General features: G+C 34.0%; 1 protein-coding gene across 4 annotated transcripts in view; it reads right to left on the bottom strand.

Moving 5' to 3' along the window:
• Positions 1–10,871: 10,871 nt before the first annotated feature.
• The window catches only part of LOC137874382 (voltage-gated potassium channel subunit beta-3-like), a 20,011-nt gene continuing 6,401 nt past the window's right edge, over positions 10,872–24,481 (bottom strand). For 3 of the 4 annotated variants that reach the window (XM_068713028.1, XM_068713029.1, XM_068713030.1), the window contains 14 exons: positions 20,950–20,993; positions 20,734–20,771; positions 20,559–20,638; positions 20,171–20,215; positions 19,475–19,519; positions 19,287–19,330; positions 16,376–16,462; positions 16,011–16,096; positions 15,117–15,237; positions 14,443–14,537; positions 14,045–14,165; positions 13,864–13,952; positions 13,574–13,716; positions 10,872–12,542 (listed from right to left, as the gene is read on the bottom strand). In XM_068713028.1, coding sequence (XP_068569129.1) covers positions 13,624–13,716; positions 13,864–13,952; positions 14,045–14,165; positions 14,443–14,537; positions 15,117–15,237; positions 16,011–16,096; positions 16,376–16,462; positions 19,287–19,330; positions 19,475–19,519; positions 20,171–20,215; positions 20,559–20,638; positions 20,734–20,771; positions 20,950–20,993 — 988 coding nt within the window. In that variant the 3' untranslated portion in view covers positions 10,872–12,542; positions 13,574–13,623. Of the gene's footprint in view, positions 12,543–13,573; positions 13,717–13,863; positions 13,953–14,044; positions 14,166–14,442; positions 14,538–15,116; positions 15,238–16,010; positions 16,097–16,375; positions 16,463–19,286; positions 19,331–19,474; positions 19,520–20,170; positions 20,216–20,558; positions 20,639–20,733; positions 20,772–20,949; positions 20,994–24,481 lie in introns of those variants that run through there. The other variant, XM_068713032.1, reaches the window with a different exon arrangement.

Here is a 24,481-nt window from a genome sequence, read left to right as displayed (position 1 = left end):
TTTTTTTGACTTTTTTCGACATGTTATACTATGACCGTTTTTCACTTTTTTCGACAGGCTAAACTATGACCGTTTTTCACTTTTTTCAACATGCCATACTATGACTGTTTTCGACAGGCTATACTATGACTGTTTTCGACAAAATAAACTGACTATTTTTTTACTTTTTTCGACAAGCTATACTATGACTGTTTTCGACACGCTATACTATGACTGTTTTTTGACTTTTTTTGACAGGCTATACTATGACTGTTTTCGACACGCTATACTATGACTGTTTTCGACATAAAATACTATGACTGTTTTTTAACTTTTATTGACAGGTTATACTATCACTGTTTTCGACACGCTATACTATGACTGTTTTCGACATAATATACTATGGCTATTTTTTCACTTTTTTCGACATGCTATACTATGACTGTTTTTGACATAATATACTATGTCCGTTTTTCACTTTTTTTCGACAGGCTATACTATGACTGTTTTCGACATGCTATACTATGAATGTTTTTGACACGCTATACTATGACTGTTTTCGACATAATATACTATGACTATTTTTTGACTTTTTTTGACATGCTATACTATGACCGTTTTTAAATTTTTTCAACATGCTGTACTATGACCGTTTTTCACTTTTTTCAACAGGCTACACTATGACCGTTTTTCACTTTTTTCAACATGCAATACTATGACTGTTTTCGACATAATAAACTGAATATTTTTTTGACTTTTTTCGACATGCTATACTATGACTGTTTTCGACACGCTATACTATGACTGTTTTCGACAGGATATACTATGACTGTTTTTTGACTTTTTTTGACAGGCTATACTATGACTGTTTTCGACACGCTATACTATGAATGTTTTCGACATAATATACTATGTCCGTTTTTCACTGTTTTCGACAGGCTATACTATTAATGTTTTTGACAGAATAAACTATGACAGTTTTTTGACTTTTTTCGACATGTTATACTGTGACCTTTTTTCACTTTTTTTCGACAGGCTATACTATGAATGTTTTCAACATGATATACTATGACTGTTTTTTGACTTTTTTGACAGGCTACACTATGAATGTTTTTGACATAATATACTATGACTATTTTTTGACTTTTTTGACATGTTATACTCTGACCGCTTTTCACTTTTTTCAACAGGCCATACTATGACTGTTTTCGACAGGCTATACTATGACTGTTTTTGACAGGCTATACTATGACTGTTTTCGACATAATATACTATGGCTGTTTTTTTACTTTTTTCGACAGGCTATACTATGACTGTTTTCAACAGGCTATACTATGAATGTTTTCAACATGATATACTATGACTGTTTTTTTGACTTTTTTTGACATATTATACTATGACCGTTTTTCACTTTTTTTGACAGGCTAAACTATGACCGTTTTTCACTTTTTTCAACATGCCATACTATGACTGTTTTCGACAGGCTATACTATGACTGTTTTCGACAAAATAAACTGACTATTTTTTTAACTTTTTTCGACAAGCTATACTATGACTGTTTTCGACACGCTATACTATGACTGTTTTTTGACTTTTTTTGACAGGCTATACTATGACTGTTTTCGACACGCTATACTATGACTGTTTTCGACATAAAATACTATGACTGTTTTTTAACTTTTATTGACAGGTTATACTATGACTGTTTTCGACACGCTATACTATGACTGTTTTCGACATAATATACTATGGCTGTTTTTTTCCTTTTTTCGACACGCTATACTATGACTGTTTTCGACATAATATACTATGGCTGTTTTTTTACTTTTTTCGACAAGCTATACTATGACTGTTTTCGACATAATATACTATGACTATTTTTTCACTTTTTTCGACATGCTATACTATGACTGTTTTCGACATGCTATACTATGAATGTTTTTGACACGCTATACTATGACTGTTTTCGACATAATATACTATGACTATTTTTTGACTTTTTTCGACATGCTATACTATGACCGTTTTTAAATTTTTTCAACATGCTGTACTATGACCGTTTTTCACTTTTTTCAACAGGCTATACTATGACCGTTTTTCACTTTTTTCAACATGCAATACTATGACTGTTTTCGACACGCTATACTATGACTGTTTTCGACAGGCTATACTATGACTGTTTTCGACATAATATACTATGACTGTTTTTGACATATTATACTGTGACTGTTTTTTGACTTTTTTTGACAGGCTATACTATGGCTGCTTTAGACAGGCTATACTATGAATGTTTTCGACATATTATACTGTGACTATTTTTTGACTTTTTTCGACATGCTATACTATGACTGTTTTCGACATAATATACTATGTCCGTTTTTCACTTTTTTTCGACACGCTATACTATGACTGTTTTCGACATAATATACTATGACTTTTTTTTTACTTTTTTCGACATGCTATACTATGACTGTTTTCGACATAATATACTGTGACTATTTTTTGACATTTTATTGACAGGTTATACTATGACTGTTTTCGACACGCTATACTATGACTGTTTTCGAAATAATATACTATGGCTGTTTTTTTACTTTTTTCGACAGGCTATACTATGACTGTTTTCGACAGGCTATACTATGACTGTTTTCGACAGGCTATACTATGAATGTTTTTGACACGCTATACTATGACTGTTTTCGACATAATATACTATGACTATTTTTTGACTTTTTTCAACATGCTGTACTATGACCGTTTTTCACTTTTTTCAACAGGCTATACTATGACTGTTTTCGACATAATATACTATGACTATTTTTTGACTTTTTTCAACATGCTGTACTATGACCGTTTTTCACTTTTTTCGACAGGCTAAACTATGACCGTTTTTCACTTTTTTCAACATGCAATACTATGACTGTTTTCGACATAATAAACTGAATATTTTTTTGACTTTTTTCGACATGCTATACTATGACTGTTTTCGACACGCTATACTATGACAGTTTTCGACAGGATATACTATGACTGTTTTTTTACTTTTTTTGACAGGCTATACTATGACTGTTTTCGACACGCTATACTATGAATGTTTTCGACATAATATACTATGACTGTTTTTTGACTTTTTTCGACATGTTATACTGTGACCTTTTTTCACTTTTTTTCGACAGGCTATACTATGAATGTTTTCAACATGATATACTATGACTGTTTTTTGACTTTTTTCGACATGTTATACTATGACCGTTTTTCATTTTTTTTGACAGGCTACACTATGAATGTTTTTGACATAATATACTATGACTATTTTTTTACTTTTTTGACATGTTATACTCTGACTGCTTTTCACTTTTTTCAACAGGCCATACTATGACTGTTTTCGACACGCTATACTATGAATGTTTTCGACATAATATACTATGACTGTTTTTTGACTTTTTTCGACATGCTATACTATGACCGTTTTTCACTTTTTTCGACATATTATACGATGACTATTTTTTGACTTTTTTCGACATGCTATACTATGACCGTTTTTCAATTTTTTCGACATATTATACGATGACTATTTTTTGACTTTTTTTGACATGCTATACTATGACTGTTTTCGACATAATATACTATGTCCGTTTTTCACTTTTTTTGACATGCTATACTATGACTGCTTTTGACAGGCTATACTATTAACGTTTTCGACATAATATACTATGACTATTTTTTGACTTTTTACGACATGCTATACTATGACCGTTTTTTACAATTTTCGACAGGCTTTACAATGACTGTTTTCGACATTATATAATATGATTTTTTTACTTTTTTGGACATGCTTTACTATGACCATTTTTTCAATTTTTTCGACATGCTATACGGTGACCGTTTTTTACTGTTTTCGACATGCTATACTATGAAAGTTTTTCAACGTTTTCAACAGGCTATACTATGACTGTTTTCGACATAATATACTATGACTATTTTTTTACTTTTTTCGACATGCTATACCATGACTGTTTTTGACACGCTATACTATGACTGTTTTCGACATAATGTACTATGACTGTTTTTTGACTTTTTTCGACATGCTATACTATGACTATTTTTCACTTTTTTCGACAGGCTACTATGACTGTTTTCGACAGGCTATACTATGAATGTTTTCGACATAATATACTATGACTATTTTTTGACTTTTTTTGACAGGCTATACTATGAATGTTTTCGACAGGCTATACTATGAATTTTTTCGACAGGCTATACTATGACTGTTTTCGACAGGCTATACTATGACTGTTTTCGACATAATATACTATGTCCGTTTTTCACTTTTTTTCGACAGGCTATACTATGAATGTTTTCGACATAATATACTATGTCCGTTTTTCACTGTTTTCGACAGGCTATACTATTAATGTTTTTGACAGAATAAACTATGACTATTTTTTTGACATTTTTCGACAGGCTATACTATGAATTTTTTCGACATGTTATACTGTGACTTTTTTTCACTTTTTTTCAACAGGCTATACTATGAATGTTTTCGACATAATATACTATGACTATTTTTTGACTTTTTTTACATGTTATACTGTGACCGTTTTTCACTTTTTTCAACAGGCCATACTATGACTGTTTTCGAGACGCTATACTATGAATGTTTTCGACATAATATACTATGACTGTTTATTGACTTTTTTCAACATGCTATACTATGACCGTTTTTCACTTTTTTTCGACAGGCTATACTATAACTGTTTTTGACATAATATACTATGACTGTTTTTGACAGGCTATACTGTGACTGTTTTTGACACGATATACTATGACTGGTTTTGACATAATATACTATGATTGTTTTTTGACTTTTTTCGACATGCTATATTATGAGCGTTTTTCAATTTTTTCGACATGCTTTACTATGACCGTTTTTCACTTTTTTCGACATATTATACGATGACTATTTTTTGACTTTTTTCGACATGCTATAGTATGACCGTTTTTCAATTTTTTTGACAGGCTATACTATGACTGTTTTCGACATAATATACTATGACTGTTTTTGACATACTGTGACTTTTTTTTGACTTTTTTCGACAGGCTATACTATGGCTGCTTTAGACAGGCTATACTATGAATGTTTTCGACATATTATACTGTGACTATTTTTTGACTTTTTTCGACATGCTATACTATGACTGTTTTCGACATAATATACTATGTCCGTTTTTCACTTTTTTTGACAGGCTATACTATGACTGCTTTTGACAGGCTATACTATTAACGTTTTCGACATAATATACTATGACTATTTTTTGACTTTTTACGACATGCTATACTATGACCGTTTTTTACTTTTTTCGACATGCTATACTATGACCGTTTTTCACAATTTTCGACAGGCTTTACAATGACTGTTTTCGACATTATATACTATGAATAGTTTTTGACTTTTTTCGACATGCTATACTATGACTGTTTTCGACATAATATACAATGTCCGTTTTTCACTTTTTTTCGACACGCTATACTATGACTGTTTTCGACATAATATACTATGACTTTTTTTTTACTTTTTTCGACATGCTATACTATGACTGTTTTCGACATAATATACTATGACTATTTTTTGACATTTTTCGACATGCTATATTATGACCGTTTTTCAATTGTTTCAACATGCTGTACTATGACCGTTTTTCACTTTTTTCGACAGGCTACACTATGAATGTTTTCGACATAATATACTATGACTGTTTTTTGACTTTTTTCGACAGGCTATACTATGACTGTTTTCGACAGGCTATACTATGAATGTTTTCGACATAATATACTATGACTGTTTTTTCACTTTTTTCGACAGGCTACTATGACTGTTTTCGACAGGCTATACTATGAATGTTTTCGACATAATATACTATGACTATTTTTTGACTTTTTTTGACAGGCTATACTATGAATGTTTTCGACAGGCTATACTATGAATTTTTTCGACAGGCTATACTATGACTGTTTTCGACAGGCTATACTATGAATGTTTTCGACATAATATACTATGACTATTTTTTTACTTTTTCGACATGCTATACTATGACTGTTTTCGACATAATATACTATGTCCGTTTTTCACTTTTTTTCGACAGGCTATACTATGAATGTTTTCGACATAATATACTATGTCCGTTTTTCACTGTTTTCGACAGGCTATACTATTAATGTTTTTGACAGAATAAACTATGACTATTTTTTTGACATTTTTCGACAGGCTATACTATGAATTTTTTCAACATAATATACTATGACTATTTTTTGACTTTTTTCGACATGCTATACTATGACTTTTTTCGACATGTTATACTATGACCTTTTTTCACTTTTTTTCAACAGGCTATACTATGAATGTTTTCGACATAATATACTATGACTATTTTTTGACTTTTTTTACATGTTATACTGTGACCGTTTTTCACTTTTTTCAACAGGCCATACTATGACTGTTTTCGACACGCTATACTATGAATGTTTTCGACATAATATACTATGACTGTTTTTTGACTTTTTTCGACATGCTATAATATGACCGTTTTTCACTTTTTTCAACAGGCTATACTATGACTGTTTTTGACAGGCTATACTATGAATGTTTTCGACATAATATACTATGACTGTTTATTGACTTTTTTCAACATGCTATACTATGACCGTTTTTCACTTTTTTTCGACAGGCTATACTATAACTGTTTTTGACATAATATACTATGACTGTTTTTGACAGGCTATACTGTGACTGTTTTTGACACGATATACTATGACTGTTTTTGACATAATATACTATGATTGTTTTTTGACTTTTTTCGACATGCTATATTATGAGCGTTTTTCAATTTTTTCGACAGGCTATACTATGACTGTTTTCGACATAATATACTATGACTGTTTTTGACATATACTGTGACTGTTTTTTCACTTTTTTCAACAGGCCATACTATGACTGTTTTCGACACGCTATACTATGAATGTTTTCGACATAATATACTATGACTGTTTTTTGACTTTTTTCGACATGCTATAATATGACCGTTTTTCACTTTTTTCAACAGGCTATACTATGACTGTTTTTGACAGGCTATACTATGACTGTTTTCGACATAATATACTATGGCTGTTTTTTTACTTTTTTCGACAGGCTATACTATGACTGTTTTCGACAGGCTATACTATGAATGTTTTCAACATGATATACTATGACTGTTTTTTTGACTTTTTTTGACATGTTATACTATGACCGTTTTTCATTTTTTTTGACAGGCTACACAATGAATGTTTTTGACATAATATACTATGACTATTTTTTGACTTTTTACGACATGCTATACTATGACCGTTTTTCACTTTTTTTGACAGGCTAAACTATGACCGTTTTTCACTTTTTTCAACATGCCATACTATGACTGTTTTCGACAGGCTATACTATGACTGTTTTCGACAAAATAAACTGACTATTTTTTTAACTTTTTTCGACAAGCTATACTATGACTGTTTTCGACACGCTATACTATGACTGTTTTTTGACTTTTTTTGACAGGCTATACTATGACTGTTTTCGACACGCTATACTATGACTGTTTTCGACATAAAATACTATGACTGTTTTTTAACTTTTATTGACAGGTTATACTATGACTGTTTTCGACACGCTATACTATGACTGTTTTCGACATAATATACTATGGCTGTTTTTTTCCTTTTTTCGACACGCTATACTATGACTGTTTTCGACATAATATACTATGGCTGTTTTTTTACTTTTTTCGACAAGCTATACTATGACTGTTTTCGACATAATATACTATGACTATTTTTTCACTTTTTTCGACATGCTATACTATGACTGTTTTTGACATAATATACTATGTCCGTTTTTCACTTTTTTTCGACAGGCTATACTATGACTGTTTTCGACATGCTATACTATGAATGTTTTTGACACGCTATACTATGACTGTTTTCGACATAATATACTATGACTATTTTTTGACTTTTTTCGACATGCTATACTATGACCGTTTTTAAATTTTTTCAACATGCTGTACTATGACCGTTTTTCACTTTTTTCAACAGGCTATACTATGACCGTTTTTCACTTTTTTCAACATGCAATACTATGACTGTTTTCGACATAATAAAATGAATTTTTTTTTGACTTTTTTTGACATGCTATACTATGACTGTTTTCGACACGCTATACTATGACTGTTTTCGACAGGCTATACTATGACTGTTTTCGACATAATATACTATGACTGTTTTTGACATATTATACTGTGACTGTTTTTTGACTTTTTTTGACAGGCTATACTATGGCTGCTTTAGACAGGCTATACTATGAATGTTTTCGACATATTATACTGTGACTATTTTTTGACTTTTTTCGACATGCTATACTATGACTGTTTTCGACATAATATACTATGTCCGTTTTTCACTTTTTTTGACATGCTATACTATGACTGCTTTTGACAGGCTATACTATTAACGTTTTCGACATAATATACTATGACTATTTTTTGACTTTTTACGACATGCTATACTATGACCGTTTTTTACTTTTTTCGACAGGCTTTACAATGACCGTTTTTTAAATTTTTTGGACAAGCTTTACTATGACCGTTTTTTCAATTTTTTCGACATGCTATTTGGTGACCGTTTTTTTACTATGAAAGTTTTTCAACGTTTTCAACAGGCTATACTATGACTGTTTTCGACATAATATACTACGACTGTTTTTTGACTTTTTTTGACATGCTATACTATGACCGTATTTAAAAATTTTGTCGACATGCTATACTTTGACCATTTTTCAAGTTTTTTGATAGGCTATACTCTGACCGTTTTTCGCTTTTTTCGACAGCCTATACTATGAATGTTTTTGACAGGCTATACTACAACTGTTTTCGACATAATATATTATGACTGTTTTTTTTACTTTTTTCAACATGCTATACCATGACCGTTTTTCACTTTTTTCGACAGGCTACACTATGACTGTTTTCGACAGGTATACTATGACTGTTTTCGACATAATATACTATGACTGTTTTTTTACTTTTTCGACATGCTATACTATGACCGTTTTTTACTTTTTTCGACAGGCTTTACAATGACCGTTTTTTAAATTTTTTGGACAAGCTTTACTATGACCGTTTTTTCAATTTTTTCGACATGCTATTTGGTGACCGTTTTTTTACTATGAAAGTTTTTCAACGTTTTCGACAGGCTATACTATGACTGTTTTCGACAGGTATACTATGACTGTTTTCGACATAATATACTATGACTGTTTTTTTACTTTTTCGACATGCTATACTATGACTTTTTATAGACATACTATGCCAGTGGCTTTCAACTTTTGTCCATGGCTAAGTGGAGAGCAGGGCTGCCTTTCAATCAGAGGGTCGTAGGTTCCATCCCCGGCACCTGCTCTGCTAGTTTAATGTTAATGTGTCCTTCAGCAAGACACTTAACCCCAAAATACTATTACTATGACTTTTTTTAGAAATACTATACTATGGCTTTCTTTTCCACTTTTCGACATGTTATACTATGACTGTTTTTCACTTTTTTTGACAGGCTATACTATGACTATTTTTGACTTTTTTCAACATACTATACTATGACTTTTTTGACTGTTTTGGACATACTTTACTATGACTTTTTTTGACATACTATACTATGACTTTTTTGACTTTTTTCGACATACTATTCTGTGACTTTTTTAAACTTTTTTCGACATACTATACTATGACTCTTTTTTTCTACATATGAAAGTATGACTTTATTTTTTCTCGACATACTTAAAAGGAATTCGATACATACTATCAGAAGTAACAATTTGTTACCTAAATCAAAAGACCCGGTGACCTGGTGACCTGGTGCAACTCAGAGCTCGTCGCTCTAAAGACAGTGGAGACGGTCGTGGATTTTCCTGCCCCTATCACCTCGTCGACGCTGTGGAGACCTTCTGCTTCCTGGGCTCCACCATAATCCAGGATCTCAAGTGGGTGCTGAACATCAACTCCATCACCAAGAAGGCTCTGCAACTCCTATTTTGTTTGCTCTAACATATTTTAATGTGAATTGTCATGTTTTTATTCTTCAATTATGAATTATACTATTGAACTTTGTTAATTGTCATGAAGACAGATTCCTTGTATGTGTAACAGACTTCAAAATAAAATGTATGTGAATCTGATTCTGATTCTCTTTGTCAAAGTCATAGTATAGCATGTCGAAAATAGTCATAAAAAAGTCATAGTATAGTATGTCGAAAAAAGTCATAGTATAGTATGTTGAAAAGTCATAAAAAAGTCATAGTATAGTATGTCTATAAAAGTAAAAAGTCATAGATAGTATGTCGAAAAAAGTAAAAAGTCATAATATAGTATGTTGGAAAAAGTCATAGTATGTCGAAAAAAGACATAGTATAGTATGTCAAAAAAAGTAAAAAAAGTCATAGTATAGTATGTCGGAAAAATAAAGTCGTAGTATAGTATGTTGGAAAAAGTCTAAAAAGTCATAGTATAAGATGTCGATGAAAGTAAAAAGTCATATTATAGTATGTCGAAAAAAGTCAAAAAAGTCATAGTATAGTATGTCCTCACACAACTCACCTCTGTAAACACACCCACACACACAAACAGTAGGGTATTTTGAAAAAAGTGAATGTAGTATGCACAATATTTACTTCTGAGTTGTAATGAAGTGGAAATAGAAAGTAGCAGAAAATGGAAATACCTAGTATTACCTCTAAATTGTACTCGTGTGCTTCATGTTTGCAGGTCTTTGTGTTTTGCTCCACCTGCTGGATACAGACAGAAACTGATTTCCAAATGTTGATTTTGAATAACTTTATTGGCATTCTATAGCAGTGTTGTTTACATCAGGGGGCCAAAAGAAACCATGTGACCTCCCAGAATCCACCTGGTCAGACTGTCGTCATGCTGACAGTTATATGGTTTCTCTCAAGTCAACCTGACAGAACAGCTTTTAAAGGGTTAAACGTACACAAGTCACTTTTTGTTCCATTTGTTCCTTTAAATAATTTTTAAAGAGTGAAACCTGTAAACATAAAAACTGAAATGAAAATTAGCTGCAATAAACTGATGTTGTCAAACAATAATAATAACAATAATAGGAATTCTTATTATCATTATGATAATTATAATAATTACAATAATCATAACAATTAAAATCATAACAATTATAATAATGATCATAAAATATACATTTTATTATTTTCTTTATTGGAATATTTTTTCAGTAAATGATTCAAACGTATATTATTTAAAAAAATATATTTTACAGTTAATTTCTATTAATTTCAAAACTAAAACACACATTAATCATGTTCCATTTTTTAGTTAAATTTAATGTTGTTTAATATTTCCTGCTAATTTTGAAATGAAAGAAGTTTTAATAATTTCAGTCCAACAATAAACAACAATAAAAAAACGCTGATGTTAAATTCTATCTAAAGAACTACAGGAACTGCATTCATAAAATATAGATTTATATTTCATAAATTTAATTATTTTCTTAAATATACTGCAGAACAGTTAGAGGATACAGGAGAGCTCAGAGCCTCGCAGCAGCCGACACTTTAATCCAGACACAGTCTTCTTGACAAACAACAGACTCTTATTTTGAAATAAAAGTGTGAGAGAATTCAAAATAATAATAAAAAAGACGATTAGAGGTTAAAAAATAAATATATATATATATATATATATATATATATATATATATATATATATAAATAAATCATTTATAATTATCACAGTGTTTTGATATTAAAAGTTTGTAAAAATATTAGTTTACTTAATTATATATAAAGAAACAAAATATAAGGATTTAACTTCCTGTTTTGGTTTCGTTGACCTTTGTTCAAACTTGATTAAAATTCAAAGTCTTGACTTAATAACTCACACATTTATCCATAAAAGTCTTCAGGTGTTTTCCACATAAAAGTTTCTTCTTTTGATTTCGTTATTATGATTGATTGTGTAGAATAAAATGAACATTTTGGGATGTACAGGAATAATGAGGAAATACTTTGTTAAAACTGAGCACATTAATATATTTCTTGTTTCATCATCTTTTTTTCCTTCATGGTGGAAATCAGCTGACAGACTTCCACAATAAAACACCTTTCTCTCACGTAAGAAACTTTAAATAAATACAAAATGGAGGAATAATATTTAGTTGCTTTTAATTAATTTGATCTCAAAATAGGCTTAATTTAATTCTTAATTTCATCATATTAATTATAAATGATTGTATCAAACTTTCTTCAAGCTCTCCGACACGAGGCTCTGCACCAATATGCTTATTAAAATAAGAATAAATATTTCTGATATATTTCAGATCATCTGCAGGAATCTGTCCATCTCAGGTCCCAAAGAATAAATATTGTTTATTGATCCATATGTCCTTCTTTTGTTTAGAATCCTTCACTCCTTCCTTGTCTCCTTCTTAATGTCCTTCCTTGTGTCCTTTCGTTAACACTTTATAATAACCATCATCAATGAATGGTAAATTGATAGTTAATTAAACTTTTACCAACAGTTATAATGTTAATAAACAATGAAATTATAATTATTGATGTTTATTAATTATTAGTAATGCTGTAATTACTCTTATTTTAACAGTTTATTGTTTCATACATTTTATATAACATTTTATACACTATATTGAGTATTCACTAATCAATACCAAATGATTTGTAAAACATTTATGTACATTACAAAAATGGATGGGTCAGATATTTGTTAATAATTTGTTTGTAAACCATCTATGAAGATTCAATTGGTTAATAAATACTTTGTAAAGCATCTATAAACATTATTTAGATATAGTGAATACTTTGTTAAATGTTAATAAATACTTTGTAAAGCATCTATAAACATTATTTAGATATAGTGAATACTTTGTTAAATGTTAATAATACTTTGTAAAGCATCTATAAACATTATCTAAATTGTTAATACTTTGTTAAATGTTAATACATACTTTGTAAAGCATCTATACACATTATTTAGCTATAGTGAATACTTTGTAAAGCATCTATAAACATTATTTAGATATAGTGAATACTTTGTTAAATGTTAATAAATACTTAGTAAAGCATCTATAAACATTATTTAAATTGTTAATACTTTGTTAATGGATAATAATTGCCATCTATTCATCTATCTAATATTCATATATGTTTTACAAATTATTTGATAATCATTAAAGAATACTGAGTATAGTATATCAAGTACTATAATGCGTGCAACAATAAACTGTTAATAAATAATTTACTAATGTAATCTGGATACAATTGTTATCATCTCTTATCCGCTATGATACAATATACAGTTATAAAGTAATTATTTCAGATAATAAATAACCTAATGATACAATAATGAGTATTAAATGATTCCTATTAATCAATAAACATGTTTATTCATCATTTCAAAATAAAATAAGTGAAGTTTGATAAACTATAAATGTACCATTTATTTATGATGGTTATTATAAAGTAGAAGCTTACTTTCTGATTGATAGATTCTTTAGTTTCTTCCTCCTCGGCTCCTCGGCTCCTCAACTCCTTGTCTCCTTCTTGCCGTTTCGTGGTTTGTTGCCTAGCAACGTGTCCATCTCTGTGATGAGGGGTGGAGTCAGCTGAGACAGAACCTCCAGGAAACAAAGACAGACGATGTTTACAAAGTAAACAAGTAAATAAATACATGCAGGCTGGTAAAAGTAAACTGGCAGGAAATACAAGTACTTCAAAATTGCACTTAAGTACAGTAGTTGAGCAAATGTAGTTCCTGTCAGTACCCTGATAGAACCGAGGTTCTCCAGCAGCTGTTCTGTGTTGGAGACTCCGAGAAGAACCGAGCTGACGCCTTCACTACGGAGACACCATGCTGAGAGACAGACAGGCAGAGAGATACAGACAGGTTGTCAGACAGACAGGTGTTCAGACAGACAGACAGGTGGTCAGACAGACAGCTGGTACCTATAGCGAGCTGAGCAGCAGTACAGTTCAGTCTGTCGGCCAGCAGGTGGAGCTCTTTGATCTTACTGAGCTGCTTCTTCCCCTCATCACTGTGGAGACGCTCCTTCAGCCACGCATAGCCCTACACACACACACACGCGCACACACACACACACACACACACGCACACACGCACACACGCACGCACACGCACACGCACACGCGCACGCACACACACACACACACACACACACACACACACACACACACACACACACACACACGGCATTGATCACCACGGTAACAGATTGTCTCTCTTGCTGCAGGCCAGTTTGCTGCTTATTGTGGTGTGTGTGTGTGTGTGTGTGTGTGTGTGTGTGTGTGTGTGTGTGTGTGTGTGTGTGTGTGTGTGTGTGGACCTTCATTGCGGCTCTAGAGCTCTCGGGGACTCCCATGTTGTACTTCCCCGTCAGCAGACCGCAGGCTAACGGGGACCAGGTCATGGCTCCGACACCTGAGGGACATATTTAGACCTGTGTTGGACCACTACATTAACCCGGGACATATTTAGACCAGTGTTGGACCACTACATTAACCCAGGACATATCTAGACCTGTGTTGGACCAGTACATTAACCCGGGACATATTTAGACCAGTGTTGGACCATTACATTAACCCGGGACGTATTTAGACCAGTGTTGGACCACTACATTAACCCAGGACATATCTAGACCTGTGTTGGACCACTACATTAACCCGGGACATATTTAGACCTGTGTTGGACCACTACATTAACCCGGGACATATATAGACCTGTGTTGGACCACTACATTAACCCGGGACATATTTAGATCTGTGCTGGACCACTACATTAACCCGGGACATAATTAGACCTGAACAGACCTCCACTGGTCTGACCTCAGCTGTCCACAGTCTTAGTTAAAGACACAGTACAACGTTTAACTCTTTAATTTCATCTCTGTGTGCAGGAAGTGCTTAGCCTAGCTTAGCACAAAGACGGGAAACAGGGGGAAACTGCTAGTCTATTGTGTGTGTGTGTGTGTGTGTGTGTGTGTGTGTGTGTGCGTTGTACCTATCTTGTGGTAAAGCTCCGGCAGGTGAAGCTCCACTTTGTCTCTCTGGAAATAGTGATACTCTGCCTGTTCACACACCGGAGGAACCAGGTTAAACTGTCGGGCTACTGAGTACGCCTCCTATAGGAGAGACAGACAGGTGAGACAGACAGACAGGTGAGACAGAGAGACAGGTGAGACAGACAGACAGGTGAGACAGAGAAACAGGTGAGACAGATAGACAGACAGACAGGTGAGTATGCCTCCTATAGGAGAGACAGACAGGTGAGACAGACAGACAGGTCAGACAGACAGACAGGTGAAACAGAGAGACAGGTGAGACAGACAGACAGGTCAGACAGACAGACAGGTCAGACAGACAGACAGGTGACTATGCCTCCTACTGGAGAGACAGACAGGTGAGACAGAGAGAAAGGTGAGACAGAGAGACAGGTGAATACGCCTCCTATAGGAGAGACAGACAGGTCAGACAGACGAACAGGTGAGTACGCCTCCTACAGGATAGACAGACAGACAGGTGCGACAGAGAGAGACAGGTGAGACAGACAGACAAAAACACAAAATTATGTTGATTAAGGGAAGATTTCTATTGAGTTTAAATCTATATGCAGCTTCTCTGAGGTTTTACTGAGGTTATACTGAGGTTCTACTAGAGTTCTACTGAGGTCCCACTAAGGTCGTCCTACTGTGAGGTCCTACTAAGGTTCTACTGAGGTCCTACTGTGAGGTTTTACTGATGTTCTACTGAGGTCCCACTGAGGTCCCACTAAGGTCCTACTGAGGTTCTACTGAGGTCCTACTGAGGTCCTACAGAGAGGTTTTAATGAGGTTCTACTGAGGTCCTACTGTGAGGTTCTACTGAGGTTCTACTGAAGTTCTCCATTCTGCTCTACCATGATCTCCACAGCGGTCCAGCGTGACGTTCCCCAGTACATGGCCATACCCTGATCGATGACAAAGGTCATCGCACGAACGACTTCTGTGAACACAAAGTACAAACACAACTTTGAGTTCTGTGTGATTTGAATTATTAAATGTGTTGCTTTTATGAATGAATGTTAATGAACATAAACAGAGACACAGTAGAACGTACTGAAAGTCACTAAAACCAGATTTGTTCTTCAATTATGTAATTATTGTTTCATCAATTACGGTGAAGTTCTGAACAAAACTGGACTAAAAGAAGTTACTAAAGAAAGGTTTGTGTTTGAACAGTGTAATAATAATAATAATAATAGTGTGTGACTGAGGCTCTGACCCTCCATTGGTGCATTAATATCACTCCTGTTGGCAAAGACGATGTCCACGTAGTCCAACTGTAACCTGGAGAGAGATCCACGCAGACCTGCAGCACACACACACACACACACAAGAGATGAAAAACGACCACTAAAATAACTCAAAATGAGCACAAAGAGACAAAAAAAGATAACAATGAGACTAAAAACAAACAACAAAGAGACTGAAAACGTCCACAAAGAGACGTAAAAGGACCACAAAGAGAGGTAGAACGACCACAGAGGGACGTAAAATGAACACAAAGAAACGTAAAAGAACCACAAAGAGATGTAAAACGACCACAAAGAGATGTAAAACGACCACAGAGACGTAGAAAGACCACAAAAAAACGTAAAAGAACCACAAAGAGATATAAAACGACTACAAAGAGAGGTAAAATGACCACAAAGATGTAAAACGACCACAAATAGACGTAAAAACGACCACAGAGAGACAATCACAGCAGAGAGAGGAAACTGTCTGAACATATGTACCACTCGTATATGAGTGAAATATCCTTCCAGCATCTCGTTAAAGCTCCATCTGACAGCTCCATGTTCACTGTTTCAGGAAACGTATTATGAAAAACAGCTGACAGGAAGGAACAAATGTCTGCTGTTCTCTGTGTTTCAGCTAAATATAGTGAGTTGTGTTGTGTAATGGAGTTTTTTTTGTGCTGACAGCTCTGTCATCAGGAAGGATGTTGGACGAGTTGTCAACCTTCAGGAGGACGAACGGCGACAGTTTGTTTGCTGAAGATTAGGAGGACTAAAAGGGTTTTAATGGAGGTTAACGGCACACAGAGTCACAGTGAACACTAATATGTTCACATGTCTGTTGACGTGTCTACATGTTAACCTTCAGAGATAGAGAGCTGTGGGCTGAACACTTGCTAAATAGATGTAGTTATTGTTAATGCATTAGTTATAATGTTAATGTTAACAATGTTAATGTATTAATAATGTTAACAATGTTAATGTATCAGAAAGTGTTAACAATGTTAACGTATCTGTAAGTGTTAACAATGTTAACGTATCTGTAAGTGTTAACAATGTTAATGTATTAATAATAATGTTGATGCATTAGTTATAATGTTAACAATGTTAATGCATTAGATATAATGTTAACAATGTTATTGTATTATTAATAATGTTAATGCATTAGTTATGATGTTAATAATGTTAACAATGTTAATGTATTAGTAATCATGTTAATGTATTAGTTATGATGTTAATAATGTTAATAATGTTAATATATTAGTAATAATGTTAATAATGTTAATGTATCATAATAATGTTAATAATATTAATATATTAGTAATAATGTTAATAATGTTAATGTATCGTAATAATGTTAATAATGTTAATAATGTTAACAATGTTAATATATTAGTAATAATGTTAACAATGTTAATGTATTAGTAATAATGTTAATAATGTTAATAATGTTAACAATGTTAATGTATTAGTAATAATGTTAATGTTAATAATGTTAACAATGTTAATGTATTAGTAATAATGTTAATAATGTTAATAATGTTAACAATGTTAATGTATTAGTAATAATGTTAACAATGTTAATGCATTAGTTAACAATGTTAAGGTATTAGTAAGTGTTAAGAAAGTTAATGTATTATTAATAATGTAATGTAATAATGCATGAGCAACAATAATGATCAAATATATGATAGTAAAACAGAGTATTTTTACTGTGTGGTATTAATACTTTTACTGTAACAGTAGTTTTACTATGTGGTATTAATACTTTTACTGTAACAGAGTATTTTAACAGTTTGGTATTAGTATTTTTTACTGAAACAGAGTATTTTAGAGGGTGGGATTAGTTCTTTTACTGAAACAATAAAAAAATACTCTGTTACAGTAAAAGTACTAAACCCACACTGTAAAAACACTCAAAGTACTCATGCTTTTACTGCAGTAAAGGATCCGAATACTTCCTCCTCCACTGGAAGACTCTCAGACGGTTTCTGCTGTTTCAGGATCAGTTTCTGGGATTCTTTGTCGGTTAAATTTAGCGTCTCAGAGAAACATTTAAGTCAACAGAGCTGATCACAGCTTTCATCAAGACGGATGATTGACTGATCTGTGTGTGTGTGTGTGTGTGTGTGTGTGTGTGTGTGTGTGTGTGTGTGTGTGTGTAAAACTCCTAATCCAGTCTTGGTGTGACTGAGCCTCTTAAAGCCTTAACGACCTCCAACAACTGACAGAGGACACTGGCCAACTGTGTGTGTGTGTGTGTGTGTGTTATTATGTGTGTGTGTGTGTGTGTGTGTGTGTGTGTGTGTGTGCGTCTGTAATCAGTCACTCGTACGTCATAGTAACAAATATCTAGAATCTGACATTGACAATAATTAAACATCCTTCATATTAAATATGTTCAGCATTATTCAATCTTCCTCATAAACAGTTTCATTATTATAATTATCTTTTCATCCTGATAGAAATCAATATTCAAATGTTCTTATAGAGACATTAAAGGAACATTTCACTATGAACAAGCTTCATAAAAGGTATTGTAATAAAGCATTATGAATTTTGACCAGTGATAAAATAATCAGATCATAACGCATGTTTGTTTAGACGACACTTCTACTGCTAGCTGCTAACGCTAACCTGATGACCAGCCAGCTGTCACACCAACGAAGAAGAAGACACATCTGTGGAACATATATAAAGTTTTCTATAAAGCATCTATGACATCATACCTCTTAACATAAATATAAATGATTTCTAATATTGTGTTGTATGATGACAACACAACTGAACACCAGCAGCCACGGCACATGGAGTCACCAGTTAACACGGTCACTGGTTAAACTGGAACACTGGCAGTGTTTTCTTTAAAGACACTCAACTTAAAATGTTGTTTACCTTCGATGATGTGTTTCCGTGACAACCCTCGCTCTGTCTCCGCCCTGTAAACACAATGAAACAATGAAACACCTCACTGGATAGTATAATATATATATATATATATATATATATATATATATATATATATATATATATATATATATATACGCAGTATATGTTGTATTACTATATAACACAGCACTTACTGTCCTCCCCAGTAGATCTTAGTGGTCACCACATAACTGGACCTCCTGGTGGACAAATAGACACAGAGACACAGAGAGACAAAGACAAAGAGAAAAAGAGACAACGAAACAAAGAGACACAGAGACAAAGATACACAGATACACAGAAACACAGAAACAGAGACAAAGAGACACAGATACAAAGATACAAAGAGACAAAGAAACAAAGAGACGAAGAGACACAGATACACAGAAACAAAGAGACACAGATACAAAGATACAAAGAGACAAAGAAAAAAAGAGACAACGAGACAAAGAGACACAGAGACACAGAGACAAATAGACACAGATACACAGAAACAGAGACAAAGAGACACAGATACAAAGATACAAAGAGACAAAGAGACACAGATAGTGAGAATATTAGGAGGAAAACTGCTGAGTCACATTCAGGTTATTATCACAACATTTGGTCCAGCAGTAGAAGATGTTATCAGGTAATTTACTGCAGTACTAATACACACTGTGAAAATACTCCACTGGAAGTAAAAGTCTTGTATCATAACCTGACTGAAGTAAAAGTATATAAATGTAGTAAAAGTGAAGCGTCAGTAAAATTTATATCTGATGTTTCTGGATTAATATTCCTGCATTAATGTGTTTGATACATTTAATGTACATCAATGGTTCATATTCTATAAGAAGAGAGACATTTACCTCCATCCTTTCTTCTTCAGGATGTTTCCCAGAGTTGTCTCCGCCCTGAGAGACAGAATGAGACATTAGTCCTCTATGAAGATATACCAGATATATATATATAATAACATGAGTTTGCTGGATTCTGTCTAATGAGTACTTTTACTGTTGATACTTTAGATACATTTGTTCCAGATAGTTGTGTATTTTTACTGTTGATACTTTAAATACACATAATACTTTTCAATGTCACAATGGCTGCTTGTCCTGAATGACAAGTACAATTAAAAATGTCTCCATTTCCAATAAAGTTTGCGTTCATCCCGACTGAATGGAAGTTATTTAATCTTACACGTATTGAGATGTGAGACAGTCAGACAGACAGTCAGACAGACAGTTTGTACTGTACCTCCCTGAAGCGTAAACCTCTGCAGTGTCGAACAAGTTCACTCCGCTGTCGTACGCCTCAGTCATCACTCTCTCTGCCATCTACACACAGAGGCAGTAATACACATTATGTAACACACACACACACACACACACACACACACACACACACACACACACACACACACACTGAGTACCTCATCCGAGATCTGAGAGCCAAATGTCACCCATGTTCCTGAGGAGAGAGAAAGAACATCACTGATTGTGTACTTTATGTGTCAGTGTGTGTTGTAGTGTGTGTGTGAACATGTGTTGTTGTGTGTTTGTGTGTATTATGTGTGTGTGTTGTAATGTGTTGTAATGTGTGTATTGTGTGTGTGTGTGTGTGTGTGTGTGTGTGTGTGTGTTCTCACCAAGTCCTAAACAGGACACTCTCAGCCCAGATTTCCCAAGATTCCTGCAAAAAAAATCACAATCAGTTAAAGGATGAATGAAACCAGGTGACCTCACCAGGTGAGTGTTAATGAGACAGGTGAGTCTCATTATCATTGTAGTGTTGTACGTATGTGGTCTGGTCCCTGGATGACCAACTGTCGTTCTCAGGAAACATCTCATCCGTCACACGCTCCTGCAGATTCCTGCTCTACAAAATCAGGAGGATTCTCCTCTTCCTGACTGACGAGACGGTGCAGGTTCTCATCCAGGCTCTCATCATCTCCCGCCTGGACTACTGCAACTCTCTACTCGCCGGAGCCCCAGCGTCGGCCATCAGACCTCTGGAGCTTGTCCAGAAAGCCACAGCTCGCCTGGTGTTCAATCGCCCCAAGTTCTCCCACACAACTTTCTTTCTCCGTTCTCTACACTGGCTCCCTGTAAGAGCTCATCCAGTTTAAGACTCTGGTGCTAGAATACAGGGCAGTGAAAGGAACAGCTCCTTCCTATCTCCAGGCCACGGTCAAGCCCTACACCCCCGCCCGACCACTTCTCTCTGCTGCCTCGGGGCGATCGGTCGCCCCGTCGCTCAGAGGTCCTGGCGGCCGATCGACCCGGTCACGTCTGTTTCCTGTCCTGGCCCCACAGTGGTGGAATGAACTTCCCACTGACGTCAGGACAGCGGAGTCGCTGCCCATCTTTCGGCGCAGGCTGAAAACCCACCTCTTCAGGAAGTGCTACCCTGAGCCTTCCACTCACCACTTATTGTTTTCATACATAAAAGCGTCTGCTAAATGACTGTAATGTAATGTATGTGGTCTGGTCAATGTATGTGGTCTGGTCCCACACTCACACACACGTACATACACACAATACTCATTAAGAGGTCACACAGATGGTTCAGTTTATATATTAAGACGTAAATCCAGATTATTTCTGTGTGTGTGTGTGTGTGAACTGAAATGACCAAAAAAGTAGCATCAGACATTTTAACAAAAGGAGCTAAAAATACAAACAAATGATGATTCAAAGACAGAGAGACAGACAGACATTGGTATTCATATCTCAAACAGAGGTATGTATCTCAAACAAAGGTATGTATCTCAAACAGAGGTATGTATCTCAAACAAAGGTATGTATCTCAAACAAAGGTATGTATCTCAAACAATACTCATCATCAAATACAGAAATGACGTGAGTGATAGCTATAAATAGGCTCAAACATAGTCATCAATATTCACGTCACAGTCCAAGATCAAGTCATCAATATTTCATCCAGGTCAATTTTGAGCCATCGGGTCTGAAACCAGGTCGTCAATATCACCAAGTCTCTTTCAGACCGAGTATCAATATCTGCGTCATTAATATTCAAGTTTAACAGACACATCACTCATCAATGAATGATCAATACTGAGAGCTGATCAATGGCTCCGATCATTTTGGCTGAACGTCTCACATGTTCTTCTGCTCGCCTTCAATCAATGAGAGGAAAACGCACAACACACACAACCCTGGACTTCTATATTAGTGAAGAACTTTATTGACATGAGGAAACCCCAAACCCCTGATCCTTAATCCCTAATCCTTAACACTAAAACCCTAACCCCTAACTCATAATCTCTAAACCCTAATCCCTAACCATGAACCCAAAACCCAAACCTGTAAAACCTAATCCCTGACCCTGAACCGAAAACCCCTTAACCCCTAACCAATAATCCCTATCCCCCAGTCCAGGGGTATTCAATTAAAATTCCAAAAGGTCCAGATTGAGAAAATCTCCTCGGCCAAATGTCCGTAACATTACAATAATATCTAACTTGCACTATTTAGTGCCATATATATATACCATATATATATATATATATATATATATATATATATATATATATATATATATATATATATATATATATATATAGTTGTTACTACTACTAGGCTTCTTGAATATATATATATATATATATATATATATATATAGTTAGATATTTAACGTCTCTGTGTAGTCAACAACTGTCAAATCAAATAAAGAAAGTACACATCAATTATATTTTAACAATTATTATTTTCAGTTTTCAAATTTAACTGGATGGATTATAAATAATACATAGAAATATATAAATAGATGTTCTTCTCAGTTCAAGTAAAATAAAGCTGATTAAAAAATAACTGACAGAACAGAAAGCTTTTGAAAAATGTGCATCTTAAAATAAAGTACTTCATTTGAGAAAAATTAATTTCACTGAATCACTCTGCAGCTTTAAATCAAGTTCATTCAGGTGTGAGGTTATGTCAATAAAAAAAACATTATTATATTTTTCTCATCTTCTAACAAGAGAAATTTGTGTGCATGGACTTTATCTGTGGTTATTAAACCACTTGTTTCAGCTCTATTCTCTCTGTTAACATCATTGTTGGACAGCAAATTCATGTGTTAGGATTCTGATCATATTGGACTCATAGATTTATTTTCTGTGCCTTCATTTCAGATGTGAGTGCAACCAAACTACAGCCAAGATACAAACCAAACTACAGCCAAGATACAAACCAAACTACAGCCAAGATACAAACCAACCTACAGCCAAGATACAAACCAAACTACGGCCAAGATACAAACCAAACTACAGCCAAGATACAAACCAACCTACAGCCAAGATACAAACCAACCTACAGCCAAGATACAAACCAACCTACAGCCAAGATACAAACCAACCTACAGCCAAGATATAAACCAACCTACAGCCAAGATAAAAACCAAACTACCGCCAAGATACAAACCAAACTACAGCCAAGATACAAACCAAACTACAGCCAAGATAAAAAACCAAACTACCGCCAAGATACAAACCAACCTACAGCCAAGATATAAACCAAACTACGGCCAAGATATAAACCAAACTACGGCCAAGATATAAACCAAACTACGGCCAAGATATAAACCAAACTACGGCCAAGATATAAACCAAACTACGGCCAAGATACAAACCAAACTACGGCCAAGATACAAACCAAACTACAGCCAAGATATAAACCAAACTACAGCCAAGATACAAAAACAAACTACAGCCAAGATACAAACTAAATCCATAATATAAACTCATATACTTATGAGCAATAATGAATCACAAATAAATGAGCTATGGTCAGTGACAATGAAAATAACAAAATATGTTCCAACATATACTGTCATAACTTTACACATAAAATGGCCAAGAAATGGAAATATACAATAAAAAATAATAAATTAAGGACAATCTGACAATTACAGCAATGTGAATACACATAAACCTCAAAGGGCCTCATAATGGATCAAAGACATGACGGCACCTATAATGTCAAATACTATGAGGAAGGTATGAATATAATCATAATATAATAATAATAATAATAATAATATAATGATATAATAATCGTGTTATACAGAGACAGACCCAGGTGAAGACCAGCCAACAAGTCCTCCCTTTATAAACTGTCCTCACTCTCAAGGTCTAAAACTCAAAGAGGTTCTGAGCAGGT

This window comes from Cebidichthys violaceus, unplaced genomic scaffold, assembly GCF_023349555.1.
Source record: "Cebidichthys violaceus isolate CVI_PGR_0920_01 unplaced genomic scaffold, fCebVio1.0.p SCAF_19, whole genome shotgun sequence".
In the NCBI taxonomy this organism is placed as follows: domain Eukaryota; kingdom Metazoa; phylum Chordata; class Actinopteri; order Perciformes; family Stichaeidae; genus Cebidichthys; species Cebidichthys violaceus.
The sequence above is the reverse complement of the archived record's forward strand: the minus strand, read 5'-3'. Positions and strand labels throughout refer to the sequence as shown.